The sequence below is a fragment of the Zonotrichia leucophrys genome, chromosome 3 (assembly GCF_028769735.1).
Source record: "Zonotrichia leucophrys gambelii isolate GWCS_2022_RI chromosome 3, RI_Zleu_2.0, whole genome shotgun sequence".
NCBI classification, from domain to species: domain Eukaryota; kingdom Metazoa; phylum Chordata; class Aves; order Passeriformes; family Passerellidae; genus Zonotrichia; species Zonotrichia leucophrys.
In genome coordinates, this window is record NC_088172.1 from 37868038 (window position 1) to 37891663 (window position 23626).

The following is a 23626-nucleotide window of genomic DNA, read 5'->3' on the forward strand; positions in this document are numbered from 1 at the left end:
CTTTGCTCCCGCACAACACCTTCAAAGTTAATCTGCTTTTAGGCTTGTTTGCACTCCCTTCTTGAACAATGTATGCTGTGTGCATTGTTTGCTTTTCAGGCTTTTAGTCAAGCAGAAAGGCAACTTTTGCACTTACTCTGTGCCAAAAGCGATGGAGGTATTTTCCCCGTGTTCATATTTGGACTCAGTAATGAGTTTAACTGTTTAGTAGCTGCTGTAAAACAAGCTCAGGGAAAGAGTTAAAAATGACCGTAGTTTAGGCATGCACTGAAATGTACTTCTGCCTTACTGGGAGGTGGACAGGTTTTTTTGTAGGGAAGGGCAGCATGAAGGCTCTTTCACTAGGATTGCTAATGACAGGGCACAGTAGCCTCACTGCTGCCTTATTAGCTCGGTATTACAAACATGTTTCATGGAGTCCCCATCAATAGCACTGCCAGCTTTCAATATGTAGCAGGAGAAGCGAGGTCACCATTAAGGCCTTGACTCACGGAGTTGTGGGGCAGAGCTCACACCTTCTGCAGGCCGTGCGTGCTGTGCCAGGGAGGAGGCTCGCCCTGGAGCGAAGGCAGAGCAGCACTGGTGCTACAGCCCTGAGGGCTGTGTCGGGGATAGACAGCTTTGTCTTGTGGATAAGGCAGGAGACACAGCCTGATCCTGTGGGTGGGGATTAGAGCCAGAGGCTGACAAAGGAGCATACTGAATGAGTTTGTATCTTGGCCGTGCACCTTGCTGGGTGGTGGCAGCCTTTTGGGAGGTGCTGGTGAACCTCCCATGCTGACAGTCCTGGGCTACACTTGTGATGTACTGTCTGCCCCTTCCAGGCTGGCTTTTCATGCCCTCTTCACACAGATGATGCTGCTGTACCAGCCTGTTCTCTTTTGGAAGTACTGGCAGAGCCTTTCCCTTCCATCCTGCTAGACAGACAAGTTTCAGCATCCCCCAGCCCTGCTGCAGCAGCCTGGGCAGTGAGCCCTTTGGGGGGCTGGGGTAGCACCAGGGTGGTGGGTGCACAGTCTGAGCCCTGGCCCCTTGGGCAGCCCCCTGACATGGTGTGAGCATGGTCAGGTGACTCTGTTGTGGCTTGAACACTTGCTCACATCCCCTTGGGTCTGGGCTCTAATCCTGGCTTGAAATTTTATATTGACAGAGTTAATTCCTGGCTGCTTCAGACTGCAGAAACTGGTCTCTGATAAGGCTGTGTTTAATAAGGATATTCGTGGTAAAGAGCTTTGTTGGCTAGACAGAGCTTTACCTTGCTGAGCTCTGCTCTGTCGGACGAGGAGAAGGTCCCCTCCCAGCACGCTCCCTTCCTGCAGCCTGGCACTGTGGCGGAGTAGGAGACACAAGGGAGGTGGGGGGTGGTACCTCTTTCTTCCTGACAAAAAAATAGCCACTAAATATCTTTACACAGATGGCTGGAAGCAGTACACGGAGCCAGAGTAAATGTACTCTTGCAGTAAGCCTAAACTCTAAAGTAAATGCCAAAAATAAAGCAGCCTGCCTTACTTTTTCCACCTTACATAGCAGTTTCCAACCACATCAAGTGAAAAGTCTAGGTGGGTGTATAGTGTTTATCATCACTGAGTAATACACATTGCATTAGCTGGGACATTTGTTTTGTACCTGACTACTGGTTTAAAAATAGTTTTAGTGAGGGCAGGAAAGATTATTTAAGTTTATATTGCCACCTAAGAGATAGGAGTGTGTTCCTGATTTGGGGAGGAAAGCTGGGAATGTAAGGAATACTTTTTAAATATGTTTTTTTCCTTCCCCCTTCCACTACAACTGTAAGTGGGTTGAAAGACTGTGGAAGTGCAGTATCCAGCAGTGCAGTCTCACTTTCTGTATGATCGTGTCAGAATGGTTTCTATGCCTACATCCATCTGCAGCAACTGCATCCTCCAGTATTGGAAAGTTGTTTACATAGGTGGTAGCAAAATTTTATGTCCAGAGCAATAAAAAATTGTAAACAGTTTTACATCCAGAACTATACTGTCACTGATACATGGCCAGAGATGGATTGAGGAGGTCCCTGAAATTAGGGTGAGAGGCTAAGTTCAAGTCTGCCCTTTCTTTACAGCCACTGAAAGTCAGAAATATACCAAACACAGACCCAGAGGATATGTGAGAGTTAGCAGAAGGGGAATGCTGGTGCATCTGGAAGTGGTGGACAAAGAAAACCTTGTTACCTTGCGGTGCCTTAGGCTTTGATGCATTCATTTCAGTCACAGGATGTTCAAGTTTAGCCAGGAGTTGGCAGCCAGATGGACCGCGAGGCAGTTCCCGGAGTGACTCAGTCTAGGCCAGCGTGAACACTCATTCACATAAAGGTAACCTGTTACAGTATTTTCTTAGGATTTTTTCCCTGGGTTTTCATGTTTTTGGGTTAGTGCTTGGGGTTTTGTTCATGGTAGTTTTCCAGTTGATCACTGCTTCCTGCCTTCTCTTCTACCTGGCCATGCCTCCACCTCAGTGGAATGGAGATAGAGGGCTTCTATTGGCCTGGTCCAACGCCCGGCTGCTGTTGGTGGCCAGGTGGCCTTGCCTTCTACAGGACCTGTCAGGCAAAAGTATGTTCAATGTAAAAACTGTGACAGCATCCCTGTATTTCCTCCCCACCTCCCCACACTTTTGCTGTCCCTGCTGGCATCATGGAGGATGGAGAAGCGCCTGTGATGTGTGATTTAAGGCACTTGTCCTTTTGCACATTGCTTGGTGCGATCCTGTTTCTGCAGTCAGGAAAGCTCTTTAGGAAGAACTGTTTCACTTGACCTTTCTTTCTAGAAAGCTGTGGTCTTGAGACTGTATCACATGATGGTGATGGTGTTTTTTTCCTAAATGAGGAAGGTAGGAAAGCACTGTATTTATTTATGCCAGCTTTTCTCAAGAGGGAGCTGAATTAGGAAGGTTTCTCCTCTGAGTCAGGGTAGACAGATTTCTCCTTTGGACTGAGATTTATCAGTTTCTTATCTCATCATTTGATGCCTGCTAAATTGCTGTGGAAGCACCAGAGTGAGGAGCTAGTGATCTTTTTTAGAAGTAAAAGAAATTTTTAAAATGAAGAATTAAGTAGTTTATTCTCTGAGGCTTAAATTACTACATTGTCTGTTTTATTGTTAGACAAACCTTTATTGTTTGTTATAAGTTATTTATTTGAGAAGGGCAAGAAGAAAGCCTATAGCACCTTTTTGTTGGTAGAGATGAATTATCATGTTGTTTCTATTACTAATTCCTTTTCCCATACCTTTCTGCCTGCCTGCCTTCCCCATCATTTGGGGCATAAGTGTTTGCCTCCAGTCACCTTAATAGAAACACCATGGTCTTGAGATAAATTTCTGCTTTTTCATATGCTATTATTATGATTTGGTTTATTTCTCTGGGTATGCAATGATGAGAACAGCTTCCACAGACCTTGTAATCCCAGCAATGAAAAGGGAGAAACTCAAAGAAAAAATATCTTCAGAAAGAGGGAAGAGGAGAAAATCACTATGGTCAAGCTTCAGATGTCCTGTGCCTCACATGAGCAGCAGGGCTGTTCTGATCCTGGCGCCTTTGAAAGAAGCCTCAGGTGTCAGGATGCCTCAGCTCCCAGCTTGGACATCTAGGATGCCTAAAGGTGTGCCATAGGGCTTGTCCCTCTCTTCCTTGCCCTCCATCCCCAGCATGGCATGCATCTCCAGCTGGGGGTGGAGAGGGTGTATGCCCCAGTACTGGGATGGCTGCTTCAGGGATGTGTGTACTGTTGGTTTGGTATCAAAGTAGTTTTAAAAACAACCAGGCAGGCAAGACAGCAGGTGCTGGTAAAATAACTTTGGGAAGGTGCTTCAGGAGAGATTAGGATACAATGCTGAAGCTATTAACTGAGAATATGCTGCCTCCTCACCTTCAGTTTTTTTTGCCAATGTTAAGGAGGAACAGATCAAAGGAACTGCCAAGAGTTAAAAAAACTCTTCAGGCAGAAAGTAGGCAGTTGTTCGAGAGCCACTCACTAGGATCAGACACCTTGCTTGTAAGTTTGCAGGAATCTCAGCTTCTCAGCAGCTCCTGGAACATGTATTGGCATAGGACCAAGCTAGGAGAGACAATTACGCTCTTTGAGTCCGTTTTACAAAGCGTTATGCTACCTACCTTCTGTTACCAGTAAATCATATCTTGATTTGAGAAAGCTTTTTCATGGGGTCACTGTCATCAGCAGCCAACAGGACTCGAGGTCTCTGAGTGCTGCTCCTCAGAGCTGTGGTCACAGAGTCTCAGTGGGCACTTTTGGACAGGGAGAAAGGATGCAGCCATACTGGAGAGTGTGTCTGTTGCAGCTTAGTACTCTGTTGTACACTGACCCTCTTTGTTCGCTGAAAGGTTGGTCAGGCTGCCCAGGAATGTGGTGGAATCACCACCTCTGGAAGTATTTTAAAAATGTGTGGATGTGGCACTTAGGGACACGGTTTAGAGCTGAACATGCTGAGTTTAGGTTAGTGGTTGGACTTCATGATCTTAGGTCTTTTCCAGCCTTAAGGATTCTGTGATTCTGTGACCTCTGCATATCCCAGGGGAAGCAGTAAATCCTTGCAGGCCCTTGAGAAGGAGGGTGCAGTGGGACTTGGGCAGATAAGGTCAGGCACCTCCCAGCCCTCCAGCAGCAGTGCTGCATCTTTTGTTGGAGGCAGTTATGGGCACAGCCTTCAGCTTAAGGCATGTAGCTCCAGGAGGCCTGAGCTTTTGCAGTCTACTTTGAAGTCTCTCCTGCCTTCTCTGAGGGTTTTTAAAAATCTACTTTTCCAGTGGACAAGTGTCTCAGGCTTTGCCCTTGTGCGTCCTCTCCTATCACACTCCAGAAAAAGGAGTTGCTTGGCCTTACTGGCAGACAGTCTCTCATAAATCTCTGTGGGCCAGATGGTTCATAATTCATTGCCCACTTTACCCCACCAAATATTTTCACATTACTCCTGTTACTTGCTGGTCTGATTTTCCTATCTATTTCCCCATTCTTACCCAAAAATTTATCCAAGGCCTTTCCCATACAAAAAATCCTCAATTTAGATGCATCAATTTTGAAGAAGTCTGTAGTCTCTGCTTTGAGTATGGTTTGGGTATGGTTCCTTCTTGACTTGGGTATGGTTCCTTCTTGACTTCTCCGTAATAGAAATTGTTGTTGCAGAGAAATCTGTGGCTATTGGGTTGCCTCTTGCCTCTGTTCTCTTACTTGAAGCAAAAAGCCTCTGAATTTAGGATGCTTAAACCGTGTCCTTTCCTGGATCTCTTCTGCCTCATGTCATTTCTTGTATGTGAAGTTGTTTATTTGGGTAAATTGTGGCCGTCTCTGGCTTTTGCTATCTCTGCAGACACATATGGTCCTGCTGATAGCGTGGTGTGTGTCTGCCTCAGATTTGTGGGCGACAGTGGCATGTGCAGAAAGCAACGGGTGGAGCCGGCAGCGCTGCGCGGTGTGCAAGCCCCTATCTGTGGGAATGCCTCCTCAGCTCTTATCAGTCACGTCCCGATGCAGTGAGTTGTAGAAATCAAATTAGCAGGCAAGTCAATTGCTTACGTCAGTCAGAAGTTTTGCGGTGGGGATGATGTGATAGCCCAGGGCCCTTCACTGGGTAGCCTTCCTGGCTTTGATTGCAAGGGCTCTAGCAGAGTGAAAACCTGACAGTGCATTTCACTTCTCTTCTGCTTTTTAGGTTTCCTTCCTTCTTGCTCAAAAGACTTTTTTTCACTGTTGTTTGGGGCAAGCAGAGCAGAGACTGTGTCTTTGCTATAAAAGTAGAGAAAGCTCTGCCCTGTTATTTTACAAAACAAGTTGTTGTGGCATTCTACATGGTTCCTCACATCACTCAGTAGTTTGTTAGTCTGTCACTGTACAAGCATACTAAATGACAAGCTAAAAAGCAGAAGACAGTACGACAGTCCATTAAAATTCATATAGGATATCAAATATTCAAAGTAAAGGATGTAAAAAGAAGCTGTTTGCTGTAAATACTAATATCTGTAGTTGCATAAACATAAATAAGTGCTGTGCACCACAAAGCAGTGGACTGCTGCTGACAATTCTACAACTGCCTGGGAATCCCTGTAGTTATTTATTTCCAGAGAGCTGCTACCACTTCAGGGAAAGGTCTCCCTCAGAAGATCCAGCCTGTCATGTGAGCCTCTTCTCCTAAACAAACACCTTGGCTAACTTGAAATTGGAGGCAAGATCAATTACTTTCAAGCTCTCAGTGTCATGGAGTAACAAGAAATGATGTTATTCATTTCTCGTGTCCAGGGCAAAAGCAATGAACCTCAGGCTTAACATTTTGGAGAGCTTTTTTTTTTTTTTTCCTGTACTGTTTTCTCTGGAGAGTTAACTTCATATGTCATTATATCTTCTGGTAATTCTTAATTTTCTTTGAAACTGCAAATGCCCATGTCAGCAAACCAGGACTTAACTTCCCAAGCACAGGCAACAAGCAGGCTTTTAGGTTTTTTTAAGGGCAGGACTTCTGAGTAAAAGTATCAGAGCTTCCATCAGATCTTTCAACAACAAATCCCAAATTCAGTTTCAGCTTCATCCCACTTTTTGGAATAATATCCAGCCTTAAATGCAAAAGCTTAAGGCAATGGAGAATCCACTCCATCTTCAAATGTGTTTTTTAGAAGGTTAATTACCTTTGCTGTTAATATGTACATGCTATTCCTGCTGTGGTTTTGGGTTCCAAATACTTGGGCCTTTTTAAGGCTTTGTCTGCTATTAATATAGTCCCCAGCCTCCTCTACCCAAATCTGTAATAAATTAGTTTTCAAGGCTTTTGTCTGTAGCGATTCTAAAAATAATTTCTTATTGGAATCCAATTGAATCTGAGGGAAGCGAGGTGATAATCAAATGATGTCACCCTCACGTCTTGCACTGCATCTCGCTGCCTGCCAAAACTAGCAACTGTTGCTATGTACCCAGGGGAAGGTGATACTCCCAGCCTTTTCTTGGTGCTGGAAAGCTCTCCTTTCCACTGCTTGTCAGGCCTCTGGGAGCTGCTGACGTCTGTTCCAGGCTTTTCATTTTACCCTTATGTGTTGGGACGGTCGTGGAGAAGCGTGCATCGTGTCCTGTAGGATGCTTGGGATTTTTCCTGTTCTTGAAGAAAACCATTTCTATCAACTACTGCAAATCTGGAGGACTGATGTGATTTAACCCATTAGGTGCTGTATTGCAGTGCTTGGGCTGTGGGGTGGAAACCTTGCTGCAGCATGTGTGGCAATGTCCAAAAATCCATCTGACAGGACAATGGCATGACACCATCATGTTTCCCAGACATTTTTCTTCTTTTTCTCAGCGACTTCCCTGGGAACTTGGCTCATGAGACTCCTCCCCCAGCTTTTCTTTAAGTACTTCCCGAAGTTAAAAATACCTCACCAGAAGAGCAGAGCTCATTGTCATTTGACACGTGGGGGTCCAGGAGATCTTTGATAACAAACCAAACTGTGTCCCCAGATGACTTCATGCACGTGGGACTCGGGGTGGAAACCTGGGAATAAAACAAGTCAAATGTTCGTAAGGCTCCATCTGGTTAGTGCCAGTGCGTCTTGGCAGTCACTCCCTGCCCTGTCTGCATTTAAAAAGGGTTGCTTACAGTTTTAGTCTTCATTTGCCATAGTTGTTATCTAAACATGCAAACACTGTCTTTGTGGTTTTGGGCAGCAGAAGGGGGCTGAATCTCAGGCAGCCTGAGGTACAATCCTGGACTTCATGTTTTATTTCAAACATGCATGGCTGCAAATAGCATTGTGCTGAGTTCCAGCAATGTCCTAATTCCGTGGATGGAGTGGGGGACAGAGAGGGGCATGGCAGAAGAAAGCACGCTGTGTTCACTGGCTGGTGTACCAGAATGATGGGGTAGGGTTGAAGCGCCGAGGCGTTTCATGGTGTCACAATTCCCAGGGACTCTTTCCCAAGCATGTACGCTGTCCCTGTATATAGCAGCAATCCAGAACTAATTGACATGTAAGTGCCATGGGGGAGTAAAGTTATTTGAAGTTATTATTTTGTCTTTCACCAAGTGAAAAAATCCAAAGTTATCCAGGTGGAAAAAAGGAGAGGAGGAAAAAACCAGCCCAAACTGTGACTTGTTCAGACTAGCTTGTGAAAGTATCTTGAGGTCATCTATCCTGAAAACCTTTGAAATTTGAAGACTGTGGACTCTTGTCTCTTGGCACTCTGCCGATTCCTCCTCCTAGCAGATTCTGTCTAACAGTTGCCCTTTTATTCCACTTTTAAATACCCTGAATCACAGAGCTTGCTCATTTTCTTCATTGAGGTCTAAGGCCTTAAGGACTGTGTTGAAGTAATGAAGAGGACAGCATGTACTGGATACTGGAGCTGTACTGGATACTGGAGCCAAGGGAGAGGGGGTGTGGGCAGAGGGAAGAGATGACCCTGCTTCCAGGCTTTGGTCCTAATCCTGCAAACTTTTTCTCATGTGAAGAGTCCTGCAGAGGTCAGCCAGACATTCTGTACAAACAGCGACTTATTTGCTATTTGGCATCATGCTTGAATTATGCTTAAAGTAGCCATAAAAACACGGTCAGAGTTTGTGATAAGACGTGGATGGGGTGCTTTAAGCCAGCTCAACAGGGAGTCTGCTGGAGACATGCATGGGATTAATTAAATAGAAATTTTGTGTGTTTGGCAAGCGTGGCTGGGTTTGGCTAAGCTCTAGGACTCAGAGAAAGTGCCTCTCTAAAGAGTATATAAATGCAGTGTCCAATGTGCACACTCTGGCATTGCCCTCAAGAAGGAAGGGTTAGCACATGATAAATCTTGCCAGGATTTATCTGCCCAGGTGGCCCAGTTCCCTGCATGCCAGTATCTTGTGTACTCCCGTGTTTGGCTATCAGATCAGGAGGCAGTGTTCTGAACCACCCCACGATCATGTTGCATTTGTGATTACATTGTTGGCTCTTGCAGTGGGAACCATTTCTGGGGCCTGAAGGTGCAATAGCAGCTCTGCTGGTGCAGCCCTGATCCTGGGCTATTGCTGGCAAACATGACCTGGGGTAAGCAAGCGAACATTTCATCCTGTTGTGCTCTAAAACCTTGTGACTGTATATAGGGTCTCCTAACACAGAAGGCCTTGTCCCTTGATTTTGTGGAGAATTAGCTTCAGTCCTTTCTTTTCTGCTGAACAGATATTTTCTAGAGTATATATTTATTTCTTAGCTACTTCACTAAAATGCAACTCACTAAAATGCAGCTTGAGACATGGAGTCCAAAGTGCCCAACACTTCTGTGGTGTTGGTAAAAAGATGCTCCTCTGTACACAGAGCCTTAAGGTTCCTTGCCGTCCTGACTTTAATTGCTTTTGACACACTCATTTAAGGGCAGTGGGGCAGAGAGGGGACACAGCTCTTCGGTGTGAGTTGAACAAGGGGAGCCCAAGTGCTGCCTGCTCTGGCTCGTGCAGGCAGAGTGCCACGGGGGCAGCAGCTGAGGGAGGTGGCAGCTGCTGCAGATGCAGGGAAGGACCAGCACCCAGCTGCTCCCTCCTGCCGCCTTCCCCCCGCGCTGGCAGCATCGCCGCTTGTCCTGCCGAGTCCTTGTGTCCTGAGTCTGCCCAAGACCACAGTGTGGTGAAAGACCAGGCTGCTCCCAGCCTCTTCCCCCTTCTTTATGTGTCACAGGAGGAAAAAACCTAGATAGAGATAGGGTGTTCGGGGTCATCCTGTTGTGGTTCTGATGATGGCAACAATTCACAGCTGAAGCGTTTGATTTGTTAACCTTATAAAAATATGCCATTAAATACTGTATTTAGCTCCTCAGGGGAAGTAGCCTAGTTTCTTTTTCATTTTCCTTTTCTTATCCCTGTTTTAGCATTAGTGACTCAGCTGTCACTCTCCTGTGGAAGGGCTGCTGGTGTCATAGCTGTGATTGGATGGCACCAAAAACCCATTTCTGCTGAAAATAATTAATGTGGTGCATTTTCACCTCAAAAAGAGCCTGTTACAAAACTACTAGAAGGTTTTCATTAACTTTTGCAAGCTTTGAAACTTGCCTGTGAACAAAATTGGCAATTTCTGTATGTCTCCTTGTGTTTATCCTTGTCAACAAGGCAGAGTCTGGCAAAGGCTGGTGCACATCTACCCTACACATTTAGGGCATTCCTGTTGAAACACACAAGGTAGTTCAAATGCATTTAGGCATGCAAAAAAGCCTGTGCAGGTGAGAATCTCACTTTGCAACAGGCACATGACCAGATCCTCATAAACAGAACTAATTTCCACTAGCTCTGAAAAAAGTCAAACTGGAGATGAGTGTGGAGTCTTCTATCTCTTTATTTTTTTTATTCTCCTTTTCTTAACCTTAATCAGAAAGTGGGTGGTTCATTTATTTTTTTCTAGATACCCCATCTCCTCTAAACTTCAATCATGGGGGCAGGGGGAAGGAGAAGGAAATAAAAAGCACAAAGCTAGTAAGCTCATTGTATATTTTGCATATTGTCTCATATTGCAAAAGTATTAGCAGACCTGTCATAATGGATGTTCATCTCAGGGTTCTTGGTGCAGTGGGTCCTTTCTTGTTCCAAAGGAGGTAAAATATCTCCATAAGTATTTGCCATTGCTCGCTCTTTTTGCCCTCATCTATTCAACTGCAACTTGAAGGTGCTTGTTTCTTGTGTACTTTGCTTATGAAAATGATACCTGGCATACTTAGAAGGCCTTGCATTCTTGAGCTATGAATGCTGTGAAGTGTCATAAGAAAAAGATGATGTACAAAGGCATCATCATTCTTGGCATTGCCCTTTAAAATTTGCCCTATGTCTTGGACATGTAGGTGTTGAAAAAGAGCAGTGTAGTTCCACCAATAAAACTCATAATTTTTTCCCTAAAAACCAGATGTGGCCTGTGTCCACCCAACCCATGTGAGATCTGGGATAGTTTCTCTAAGAAGCAGAAAATTATCTGAGAGGGAATATATCTGGAGGAATTGTAAGGGCATCTCAGAGTCCATACATCTGCTGCAACCCCAAAATGCATAGATTTTGATTCAGCTAGTCAAAACTTTGAATTTTCCAGAGTACAAGATGGTGTCTGTGAAGCTGGCTCAAGGCCTGTCCCAAAGGGCAGGGAAGACAAGGCTGGTTTGTGCTAGCAAATGAAAGCAAAACAAGTGTCCTGATTTTATTTTCTGTGGAATCTTTATGAAGTTAGTGCTCCTTTGTCTGCCTGTTGATGCTGTAAACTTTAAGATGCAAGTGTCTTTCACTGGTGCAGTCCTTCCCACACCTGGAGCTCAACCAGACTGCATCCTACAGGGAAGGTAATTCTGGTCATATTATCTTGTGAGGACTCTTGCTATTGACACAGTCAAGGTCCTGAAACCCATTGCCCTGTGGCTCCTCAGCTGCCTCTGAAAAAGGCATGTATGGAGCAATACAAGGACCCCATCATGGCCCAAGTGTTGGCCTCAGGAGGGATTACTCATGTGTGCAGGTTCAAATCCAGAACATGAAAAGGCTCCTCCACTCATCATTCTGCTATTCAGGCTCTGGTGTTGGGGTGGGGCTTGAACAAAGCATTGAGTGCTGAAGCATTTTGACAGTCTAGCTTTAGGCTCAACATTCAGCACTTGGGATTATGATTGTATCGGTGATGGTGGTCTTATTTTCTCAAATTAGGTAAACAGCTTTAAAAAAAAAAGATTTTCATACTTGTGCACTTACCTGGATTGTGAGGTTTCTGGGATGGTGCTGCTGCCAGTTACATGTGGAACAGGAATGTCCTGCTTTCTGTAGCAAAGGGCTGATTCATTGGCATTGTAATAGGTGTCATATTCCCTTTTGTCAGCTCCTCGGGTATATTTTGCCCCTGCAGTAAACAGAAAATAAATTTTAAAAATCCAGTAGAACCGGTAACATGCAAGTCATCTGAGTGAGGTGAGGTTCAATGAAAACTAAAACAGTTCATAAGTGGGGTAGGTGAGGCTGGGATGAATGCAGAGATGTAGAGTTTGGTTTGAGTGCTGAGGAGCTCTCTGAAGCTGCCATGCCCTGGGAGGCACTGGGAGTCACCATCCCAAAACCTGCCTGCCAGAGGATGAGATCTACACCCACCAGCAGAGAGGGTCAGGCACTCTCAGACAAGAACAAGACAGGCTGGTGGGCATGTTGGGTGGAGGTGCCCCTTTCTCCCCAGGAATCCTGAGGGTGGCTGGTGTCACTAGCTCCAGGTCTCACCTGGAGCTGCCCAGGTTTTAGGTCTGCAGAAAAGTTTTTTCCATAGAGAGGGGAAAAAGAACCAAGTGCTGTCAACTTGGAGATTACACCCAGGGCATCACAGCATGGAAACTAACGTCACATGCCTTGGTGGTGGCTTTCTGGGCAGACCTGGTTTTGGGACTGAGTGCCCTGATGCAGTGGAGGTCAGATCAAAGAATGGGCTGGGGAAAGACTGCTGGAGTAAACCCACCTTGCTACTGTTCTTGTAAAAACAGTATGGAGATGGATATTTTTGTCCACCCATGTCATCTGGCACAGCATGAGCTGTGTTTATGTATACAGAAAGCAAATCTGTAGGATTCTTCCAATATACTCTTAAGTGCAGCGTTTAAAATATGTTCCCCAATGCCAGTGAGGGAAAATACAGGAGTCTGTGTAACCAAGAGGCTGGAGAGGACCCATGTGTTATTCTCAGGACGAAAAGCAGAATGCACGTCAGAATACATCAGAAGGAAAACTGATCACTTTCTACTTTCAAAAGGCATTAATATTTTACAGCTGCCATTACATTTTGAAGAGTGCTCAGGTATTTACTGGTAGCTATCCAGTCTGGAGTCATGAAGGAGATACCTGTTTTTCAAGTTGTTCTGTTCACTTATCCCTTGTCTCCTAATTCACACCCTGTCCAGAGCAGTGCTGCAGTAACTGCAGTCGCAGCTGCGTGTTTCCCACACCAGCTGCCCTTTGGGAGGCTCCCGAGGGGTTTTTGCCTGTAAAAGTCAGTGGGTCAAACCCACTGAGAGCCATGCTTAGATGCATCCCCAGCTTCCCCCAGAGCTCAGGTCTGTGGAGCAGGACCATTCCCTTTGCCACCTCAGCTGCCCACTGAAGCACATCATATTTTAAAACGCTGTTGTTTTTTTTTTTTTTAAATCACATAGTATCTTCTGGTTCAATAATAAAGTAATTATGTGCTTAAGATAGCACAGGAGAGGGGTCCTGTTTCAGATTAGCTGACAGAGCAGAAATGCTGGGGGCTGGTTTGGAGGTTGCTTGTGGGCTTTCTCGTGAGAAGGTCTCAGGTGCCTTTGCTGGCTTCTGAAGGGCTTGCTGAGGCCGGATCAAACTCAGTCAGGCGACAGTGCCTCAGATCTGTTCCTCTCATCAGTCACATGTTTGCTGTAACTGTCACCAGATTCACAATTTAGTGTGTGCAGCTCAACACTTCCAATTAATCCCGGCCGGGTGTTTAACAATCTATCATTTCAGAGCTAGCACTTCACAGAGCCGCGTGCAGGGCAGCCTTGAGCTTGGCTTCCAGAATCCTGGAGTGCTGTGTCCACACAGATTTTATTCTTCCTGCTGCTATGTGGTGGGAGTTGTTGCTGGTTTACTTGCATTTCATAGAAAGTGTTAAAAAAATCAACCCATGACTGCAAAAGATTTCAAAAAATGAAGATTTATAATAGGTGATTCAGCAGTGAGAGGCATTTATGATCTTCCATGGGAAGTTACTATTTTTAGTGAATTATTATAAGCAGTAGCATCACTCACATTTATTTATAAAGGCATGAAAGAACGCCCATACGTGTTTCTAAATAGTCAATGTATAGTAACAGCCATATGCTTAGAATGAGTAAAAATAGAATTGAGCACTCTGGCTTCCACAATGATGCGTGGATCTTTGCATCTAAGAAATGAAAAACAGAGGCTTTTTTTTTCTCCCTAGATCTTCTTTCTAGCAATACAAACCCAAGGCCTTCATGATGAAATTCTGCCTTGCAGTAAAATTGCATTGTTTTCATTAAGGTCTAACTGGGTGACCACCAAGGTTTGGGAGGACTCTTCCAATAGCTTCAGCAGTGGTGGACTGGGGCTGTGCTGACAGGAGTAGCTGTTTTTGTGGGTGTTACTGTTATGTACAGTGTTCAGGTTGATTACTCCTGTGTGCTTGCACTTCTCTGGGGGCTTTGTGGTGTGGAGGAGAAATGCAGCAATGCTGTGCTGAAGGAGCTCCACAAATAAAGCATTTCCAAAGTTCCTACAGTGGAAACACTTGAAATGCTAGGGCTTGCCATTGAGAAACAATAGGAGAAAAGAAAGATGTTACCTGCTGGTGATACCACTCCTGAACAGAAATTACAACTGTTTTGCTCTGTCTCTGCAAAGACCCAGCCCTGTGTGTCCATTGCAGCCTTTTTGTATGCAGCTCCTTGGGTTTAAGTTGAATAAGGGCAACATCTCCCATTTTCTTGCTGACTCTGTTCATGTCCCAGTCAAGCTTGTGGTGAGTTCCCTTGGGATTTCACCTTACAAGAGCAATCCCTTGCAGTAAATTCTTGCTCTTAATTAACTTAAATCCTTTTATTTAAATCAACTGTGGTTTTGAGTTTTGGGTGGCTACAATATGAAGTGGGTGGAAGGGACTGGAAAAGGTGCCTCTTGACAAGGTGCCCTAGCAACCTCAGTGGCAGTGCCTGCCTCCTGATTCCCAAATCCTATTCTGATGTGAAAGAGCATTGCCACAGCATGCAGAGGATAACACTTTATTTTTCAGGGGACTTTCTATGGCAAAGGGTGCTGAGGTACCTGGCTCCTGACACTGGAGGTGTTGCTGGAGAGCCTGACCTTCCTGGTCCACAGCTGTGTTAAAATATCAGCATTTTCCTTGCACTCTGCTTCCCATCTTCCAACACCCAGTGTAAATGACAACCAGCATGCTCTACTCACAGCAAAACAAATGTTATTTATTAGAGTCCTCATGTGGTCAGAGCATGTCTGACTGTAAAATAACTGGAGATTTTTCTGCTAACTGGAATTGTGGTGCTCTGAGGCAATTTCCAGGCAGTGTATATTTTCAGCTAAGTTTTATTTACGTCAGCATAGCAATTTGCAATATCACTGTTTGCAATGAGTGAGGCAGTGGTTGTTTGGATTCGAATTAATTTTTTTAACTTTTCTTACTGTTTTGGTTTTTTTTTTTTTTTTAGGAAAAACTTTCAAGTCATGACTCAATTCCCATAGGTCCATGCTTTGAGATGCTTTCCTTTTGGAGGAGGAGGTCACCAAGGCCCGTGATGGGCAGGTGGCTGGCTGCCTGCCCTCGTGGCCAGCGCAGCTGGGGGAGCGTGCTGTGCGTGTCGGGGAGGGTTTGTTTCCCTCTGCTAATCACTTTCTCCTGCTGGAATTTGGCACAGTGCAGTGCCCCGCGTGCGGGACGCAGGAGGCAGATCCGTGTGCTGCTCTCCTGTCCCAGCACGTTTCAGGGCATAAACCTTGTCCTGACTTACTGGTCTCCCAAGGAGCTTAAACCCTCAAGGCTCTGCTCTTCTGGGGTGGGGGACAATGGACAGAGGTGCAGGCAGAGCTGATCACAGCAGAGGCCTCTTCTGGTGTTCTTCCCCTACCACCAAGGTCAGAAAACTCCTTTGAAGAGAGGATGAGGAGGAGAAGCCACAGAGCCACCCTTCAGATGTGGAGCTGACTTTCTTAAATCTGTGGGATATTTTTTTTTTCCATTTTCCTGAAGGAGGGTGTGCTTGGGTAGAGCTGAGGCTGTGTCACCCCACATATGCAGGAGTGTGAGGATGGTGCCTTTCCCAGCTGGGTGTGAAGGGCTGTACCCTGCAGGACTCTGGTGTGTGCTGGCTGCCTGCTTCTGCTGAACAGCTGGTGGGATTTTTGGGAGCTGCCTTGGGAACATGCAGATTATACCAAACATCAGACATCGAAACCACTTTGGGTGTCAGAAAAGATTTCTTTTCCTGTGTGCAATTTTCTTAATGCTTTTTTTGTCCCTGCAGCTTCCATACTTTAGGGAAAATATAACAATCTGGAACACATAATGCTTGTTTTAATATGGAAAAGAGATATATCAGGATAACATGGCTGATAGATATTGTGGGAGAACTCTCTTTATATTTTAGCTCTTGATTTTTCTGTATCTGCAGAGCGCCCTCACTACTTTATTAAATTATATACATTTTTCTGTTTTGCAAAAGCTCATGGGAAGGAGGAAGAAATTCTGAGGCCACTTTGGGACTTCAAAGTTCTTTGAGACATGTAGCGCTGCAGCCTTTTGCAGCTAGGCAACAAGGGACTGTATGGAACCACTAGACTGGTACTTCCTAAAGATCAACTTCCCTAGGCTTGCAAATCCCTTTCACCAGGAATTCCTATGTACATGCACAATTGGCAACTTCAGCCACTGCATCTGTTTTCTTGTTTACTTGCAACTGAATCTCCTTGGGGACTTTAAAGCAAACAAAATGTAAAATATGTGAAATGTGATTGTCCCACTGTGCTCTGCACTGATGCAGCATTGCCTTTAGTCCTGTGTGCAGTTTTGGGCACCACAGTATAAAATTGAGCTAGTAGAGAGTGTCCAAAGGAGAGCCACAAGGATGGGGAAGGGCCTTGAGGAGAAGCCTTATGAGGAGCACTGAGGTCACTTGGTCTGTTCAGCCTGGAGAAAAAAGAGACTGACGGAAGAACTCCTTGCAGTCTGCAACATCCTTGTGAGAGGAGGGGCAGACACCCATCTCTTCTTTGTGGTGACCAGTGGCAGGACACAAGAAAATGGCATGAAGCTGTGCCAGGGGTGGGGTAGGTTAAATATCAGGAAAAGGATTTTCATCTTGAGGGTGGTTGGGCTCCCTAGGTAAGTGGTCACAGCATCACTTGTCAAGTGTTCAGACAATGCTCTCAGGCACATGATGTGACTCTTTGGGTGTCCTGGGCAGGGCTGGGTGTTGGACTTGATGATTCTGATATGTCCCTTCCAAATCAGCATATTCTGTGATTCTATGATGCTATGAAGAGTGGTAGTTGAAGCAAGTTTTGAGTTACTTTATGAGAAGGCACAGACACTGGTCTGAACAGGTGGGCAAAATGTGTTGAATTACTAACAGGCTCTGGTTTCGTCAACTACTAAATGCAAAAAAAGTAGGATTTTCTTGAAGAAAATAATTTTTTGGTGGAAGCTGTCCCTAGATGTGTTCATCCCAAATGAGATCTGTGTGACAACATTTTGAGCAAGATGACATAAGCTGAAAAATGAAATTCAAGTGAGCAAGCAGAGCCATGGAGGAGTTGGACTCCCTCTGTTCAGCTAGAGGCTGATAAACTGGAGTTATTTTCATGGCTTGTTTTTGTATTCCATCTGATGCCTTTCTCTGCTGCATGGCTACCAGACAACTTCATATGGTGAAATAAAAACATTATATATGTTAATACAGGATAAAATAAAGTGTGATTCTCCCAAGTGAGCATTAGCAGCATTTATCGGTCTGCAGATAGTGTTTGTTTTTCTCCCACCGTGTCTTAATATCCCACTTGTTAAACTGCTGCTTTTGATTTTTAGCCCTAACTTTACAGTTTAGGAGCCCATATCTGAAATTTCAAGTTTGCTGCTCACTACAAAACACTGAAAGAAAAACAGACCAGTGTGTAACTTGGACTCATCAGCCACCAGCTGCACCTCATCTTGCTAATCTTCAGGCATTAAAAAAAAAAAAAAAAAAAAAAGGCAAGGACTTTTAAGAGTTAAGTTACACAACTCTCATTTTATTTTTAAAGCGAGTGGATTCCTTGTTGCGTTGTCGAGGATGATAAATTGATACCACATGTTGCTTCCAGACAAAAAAGACTCTGTGCTGCAGTGGAAGCACTTGCAGCTGGTGTCTGAGTTAGTGGACAGGCTCCACAAGGTAAACACTGCTTGGAAGAGGCTGAAATGGGCACAGGGAGGGGGAATTTTCTCCATTTTAAAAGCTCAAGCATTTGCTGCTGTTGTCTGACTGAGTCTGAGTGTTGAAATAACACACAGTCCTGGCCTGCTTGGGAGACTCATTCAGTTGTTTGTATCAGATTAGGGATAGGGCACTTTGGAAATGTTTGAGTGTCCTCTCTGTCAGCTTGCCCGTTTGCAGTCTTATCAAAATATTGAGAGAGACTCGTGTAATTAGGACATGCCAGCTGATCTCGGGGGATTTTCCTGATGTAATGTAGCTGGATCCCTGGAGGAGTATTAACCAAATAAAACACAGTGCAATGGATCAAAATTTGTTGAAGGTGAGCGCATGTCCCTGAGTTTGGGGGAAGTCGTACACGCCCTGGTGTTGCTGCCCTGGCTGTTCTGTCCCCCAGCTCACCCCTTCTCCTGGTGCCATCAGCCTAAGCCAAGGGAGGACAGCAGCACTGCTTCACTGCTTGCCTGTGGCACCACTGCACCAGCCTCTGCTCACACCAGTTCTGCCCTGAGTCTTCCTTGTCTCCAGGGACAGTCCCTCTTCTTGCAGGACCACTTTCAAAGGGGACTTGAAGCCAGCTGGTCTGGCCTCAGGGCAGTACATGATGCTCTAGATGTTATCTGCAGGAACCTCAGTGCTCTGGCTTTCAGTAGAGCACACGACATTCTTCAAGCCTGGTATAAATAGCAACACTAATAAAGGGAGGAGCTCATCATATTTCTTTTTTGCTGTGCTCGAGTACAGCCCATATGTTGTACCCATCAGTGGTATCTGAGCTGTCTGCAGCCTGGCTAGCATCTCTCCCATCTACATATGGTCTCCAGGACAGATGATGGAAGTTCCTTTATGGATCTTTTAAAGTTTCTCATTGCATTTTGGCATGGAAAAATGTGTTAAGTTTCCATCATCATGGCCTAATTCATCTCCCACATAAGTCAAAGACAAATCCCCATTAATTTCGTCAGCAGTGGGTTCAAATGATAAACTATATTTTCTATGCTTCCCCACCTCCTTTGTGGTTTGTTGCATGGTCATATATTAGTAATGCCCGTAGTTGTGAGCAGTGATTGTCCCCATATACTTTCCTGTCTTTTAAGCAGATAGGAATATTTTTTGACAGCTCAGAAAACAGGTAGAAAATACAGTTATTTTCATCCAGATTGCCACCTGGTAGCTCAGTGCAACAGCCTTCACTGATGTGAGTTGTCAATCCTGGTGGCTTCTGTAGCAAAACTTGCATGAGAAAGGATAATAGGATCCAGCCCTGATTTGATTTGGCAGGGCACCCAACAGAAGGAGAAACCAAAAACTCAGATACTATTGCTGAAGAGGTTAGTGGGGGAGGTTACGTGAAAGTAGTGGGTTTTAAGGCGGTGTTTGAACAGAGGGTGGAGATGGGGTACACAAAAATAAATTAGCCCACAATTATGCCTAAGAAAATCTTCCTGCAGAAGAAAAGCAAAGAAAAACAGAAGCAGGATTATAAGTGGCATAGTGCTTAATGTAAAGGAAAATAAACTGCTTGGATTTTTTATAACTACCAATTTTCAATGCAGAAGGATTATTACATTCTTTTATTATTTGAGTAAAACCGACACTGAGTAAAAAGATATAATAAGAAAATTACACATGTGCACGTACGTATCCACACATGCAGCAGTCCTCATCCTGAAAGGTTCCTCAGTCTCACAGTTTTACCATTTAGGATTTTTCATGGTTTTAAGCCAAATACTTTCATACTACGGATACCAGTAGCAGAAATAACCCCTTTTATGAGAATACTGTAGGCTGAAGACTGTTAGCTGCTGGCACTTTGGCTGAGGTTTTTTATATCTGAAGCTGTGCATGGCACACTGCGCATGCCACCTCAGGTGTTTCTCCTCTCTGAGATTTATTTTTCATTAGCAAGAGTCATGATGCCATGTATTCTTTTACCCAGCATTTTTAGGTGGGGAGCAGCATAGCTCCTGTGGCTTTTGAAGCCTGGCCTGGACTTTGCATGGAGAAATCCCCATACAGATGTTCTCATAAGTGGTTGTCCATGGACATTACAGGGACTGAGGGTGAGAGCTACCTGCAGAGATGCAGTACAAGCTGGAGTATCAAGAAAGGTTATTTTAAACAAAAACAAATCGATTCTCCAGCCAGTTTTACAGGGAGAAACCTGAAAAAGTAAGGAGTGGTACCTAGTTATTAGAAGTTAGACTGTTGCCAGACTCAAAATATTGTTAAAATGCCATCAGTTAAACAATAAAAAGCTTTTCCCCTCCTTAGGCTGAAGAATTATTATGATGCAACTCAGTCCACCATATTTTGATGGCATGATAGTCGCTCAGAAATGGGCATGTTTATAGCTGAGGCACTGACCCAAACTTCTCTTGAGCATGTCAGCAAAGTCCGATCAGTTGCTGTGTGTAAATTGTTTAAAACATAATAGTTGCTGTTTTGAAGCGTGGTCCATATGATTTCTCTTTTTGTTAAGTGATAATCACAACCACGTCTGCTGTCTGCATGCAAGAACTTCAGGCATGTTTTCCATTTCACAATCTGACAAAAACCACAAAACAGTGAGGAAAGAAAGGCATTTTATACTGAAAAGAATTGTTCTTAAAAAACAGCTGGGCTGTATTTCTTTATATGTATCTCCAGTTTATTTATGTCAAGCATCCATGTTTCCTAAGGATGCAAATATTGAGGTGAATGATTTGTCGATTGATTCATTCTTTGCCCATTTAAATCTGGAGTTTCTTCAGTGTTTTGTAAATGAAGGTCACTTGTTCTGAATGGTTTTATTGTGTTACGGTCTTGCTGACTATGTGTTTTTAAAAGATGTTGATAGGACAAACATGATTTTATCCTTTTCATAGATACACCTGGTAATTGCCAAAATTTAAGAAAAAAGAACTCTACACTCTTTAAACTTAGAGGAATAGCACAAGGGCTTTCTCAAAGGAGTATGGGATCGCTCCAAAAATCTTTTGGATTTCCACATGGGAAAAAAATGTTGGTTTACCAAACCTGGAAGCATTCACACTACCAAATACTATTTGCTTTTCCTTTCTTTGATCCATATTTTAAGCACAAGATCAGCAGGATGACTGGAGTGGGATTTTCATCTCAGTTACTTTGGTTTAAATCTGGTGCCATTTCTCTGGGGCTACCGTGGGCTGGTTTTCTCAGGCTCTTTCTTATTCTGAGGTGGTTATCTCCAGTTTGGGCTAACGTGGTGTTTGGGCAGTTTGATGCTGCTGACTAGTGCGAGCAGGTAGGGTGCAGGAGCAGGCCGTGTGCAGGCTCCCCTGAGAGCCCTGTATTCCATAGCATCCTATAGAGCACAGAGCATCTGGCTGTGTACAGCAGCTTCATACAGCTCTGCATCCAGCAGCTTACGGGGACAGGGATATCATTGCACACTGTGTCACATCATGTTTTGAAGACGGTGAGGATACTCTAGCGAGGGGACAGCTGGCCAGCTACTGCCGTATGGGCATAATTCTGGTGCCTCTAATCAAGAGAGAAAGTACAGCTTAGTCACGCACAGAGTGCCTGTGGGAGAGGAGCAACAGCACTTGCAGTTTTCTCAGGAATTATTATAACAAATATACAGCACACGTGCCCATGAAGAATTAAAAAGACATTTGCAGAGGCTGCAATGAGTGTGACTACCCCTCCAGCCAGAGTTTTGTTGTGCCTTTGCAGTTTTTATTTCAAGGAACTGATGGCAAGATTACTGATAGTAATAGTTTGTCCTGAGTAAAAAGTAAGGGAGAAACATCTAGCTCCTTTCTAGCAGGAATGTCGCTCTCTCAGCAATGTCACCTTTTCTTAGGATGAAGTTTTTAGAAGTGTGGAGATGGGCACAAGGAATGCACAGCTGGTGCAAGCTTGGGGCTTGCTTTACAGCAGGATGCTGCCATGCCACAGTCACACTCCAGCCCTCCCATATCCAGCACCTGAGAAATTCACGAAGATGTCCAGGAGGGTCCAATGATTTTATTCATGTTGCTGTTATCATGGGATGTTGGTTTAACGATTGAGATTTGGGTTGTAAAAGAAGTGAGGTGCTGGTCTTGATGCTTTGTTTTGTTCCTTTCCTGCAGAATTCGATCCGGCACAACTTGTCACTCCACAGCCGATTCGTCAGGGTGCAGAATGAAGGCACCGGGAAAAGCTCTTGGTGGATGATCAATCCAGATGGTGGAAAAGGCGGCAAGGCGCCCCGGAGGCGCGCTGTGTCAATGGACAACAGCAACAAGTACACCAAGAGCAGAGGGCGGGCGGCGAAGAAAAAGGCAGCCCTGCAGACAGCCCAGGAGACGAGTGAGGACAGCCCTTCCCAGCTCTCCAAGTGGCCAGGGAGTCCCACCTCCCGCAGCAGCGACGAGCTGGATGCATGGACAGATTTTCGCTCCCGTACAAATTCAAACGCCAGTACGATCAGTGGCCGCTTGTCACCAATTTTGGCAAGCACCGAGCTCGATGATGTTCAAGATGATGATGCTCCACTTTCTCCCATGCTGTACAGTAGTCCATCGAGCTTGTCCCCATCGGTAAACAAACCGTGCACTGTGGAGTTGCCTAGGTTGACTGATATGGCTGGGACAATGAACTTGAATGATGGACTGACTGATAACCTCATGGATGATCTCTTGGACAATATAACACTCCCTCCCTCCCAGCAGTCACCCACAGGAGGGATAATGCAGAGAAGCTCCAGTTTTCCTTATGGTTCCAAAGGTTCAGGGCTGGGCTCCCCGTCAAGTAGTTTCAACAACGCTGTGTTTGGGCCGTCGTCCCTGAATTCCCTCCGCCAGTCGCCCATGCAGACGATTCAGGAGAACAAGCAGGCCACCTTCTCTTCCATTTCTCATTACAACAACCAGACGCTGCAGGATCTCCTCACCTCTGATGCGCTTAGTCACAGCGATGTCATGATGACACAGTCTGACCCACTCATGTCGCAAGCCAGCACAGCTGTGTCCGCCCAGAATTCCCGCAGGAATATAATGCTCCGCAACGACCCCATGATGTCGTTTGCCGCGCAGTCCAGCCAGGGCGGTCTGGTCAGTCAGAACCTGTCCCATCACCAGCACCAGTCCCACAACTCCTCTCTTAGTGGCAGCCGTGCCTTGTCCAATTCCATCAGTAACATAGGCTTGAGTGACTCCAACAGCTTGGGATCCACCAAACATCAGCAGTCACCTGTCAGTCAGTCTATGCAAACACTTTCTGACCCGCTGTCAGGCTCCTCTTTGTACTCCTCTAGCGTGAACCTCCCGGTCATGGGACACGAGAAGTTCCCCAGTGACTTGGACCTGGACATTTTCAATGGGAGCCTGGAGTGTGACATGGAGTCCATTATCCGCAGTGAACTCATGGATGCCGATGGGCTGGATTTTAACTTTGATTCCCTCATCTCAGCTCAGAACGTTGTCAGTCTGAATGTGGGGAACTTCACTGGTGCTAAACAGGCTTCATCACAGAGTTGGGTACCAGGCTGAAGGATCTTTGAGAACAGGGAAAACGGGCAAACAGGTCAGTGCCCCATAGATGTGGTAAAATAATTGGTTCCTTAGTTTTATTGGAGTTTGCACCGAACCCTTAATAGTTAGTGCTCACTAATAATAGTAATTTGGCTTGTGATGGCTTGCTGTGTGTTGGTATGCAACAGGCACAACCAAGAAA

At 45.0% G+C, this 23626-nt stretch overlaps 1 protein-coding gene across 1 annotated transcript in view; it reads left to right on the plus strand.

Moving 5' to 3' along the window:
- The window catches only part of FOXO3 (forkhead box O3), an 87640-nt gene that overhangs the window by 49604 nt on the left and 14410 nt on the right, over window positions 1-23626 (plus strand). The window contains exon 2 of the mRNA XM_064707842.1: window positions 22042-23476. Coding sequence (XP_064563912.1) covers window positions 22042-23442 — 1401 coding nt within the window. The 3' untranslated portion in view covers window positions 23443-23476. The remainder of the gene's footprint in view (window positions 1-22041; window positions 23477-23626) is intronic.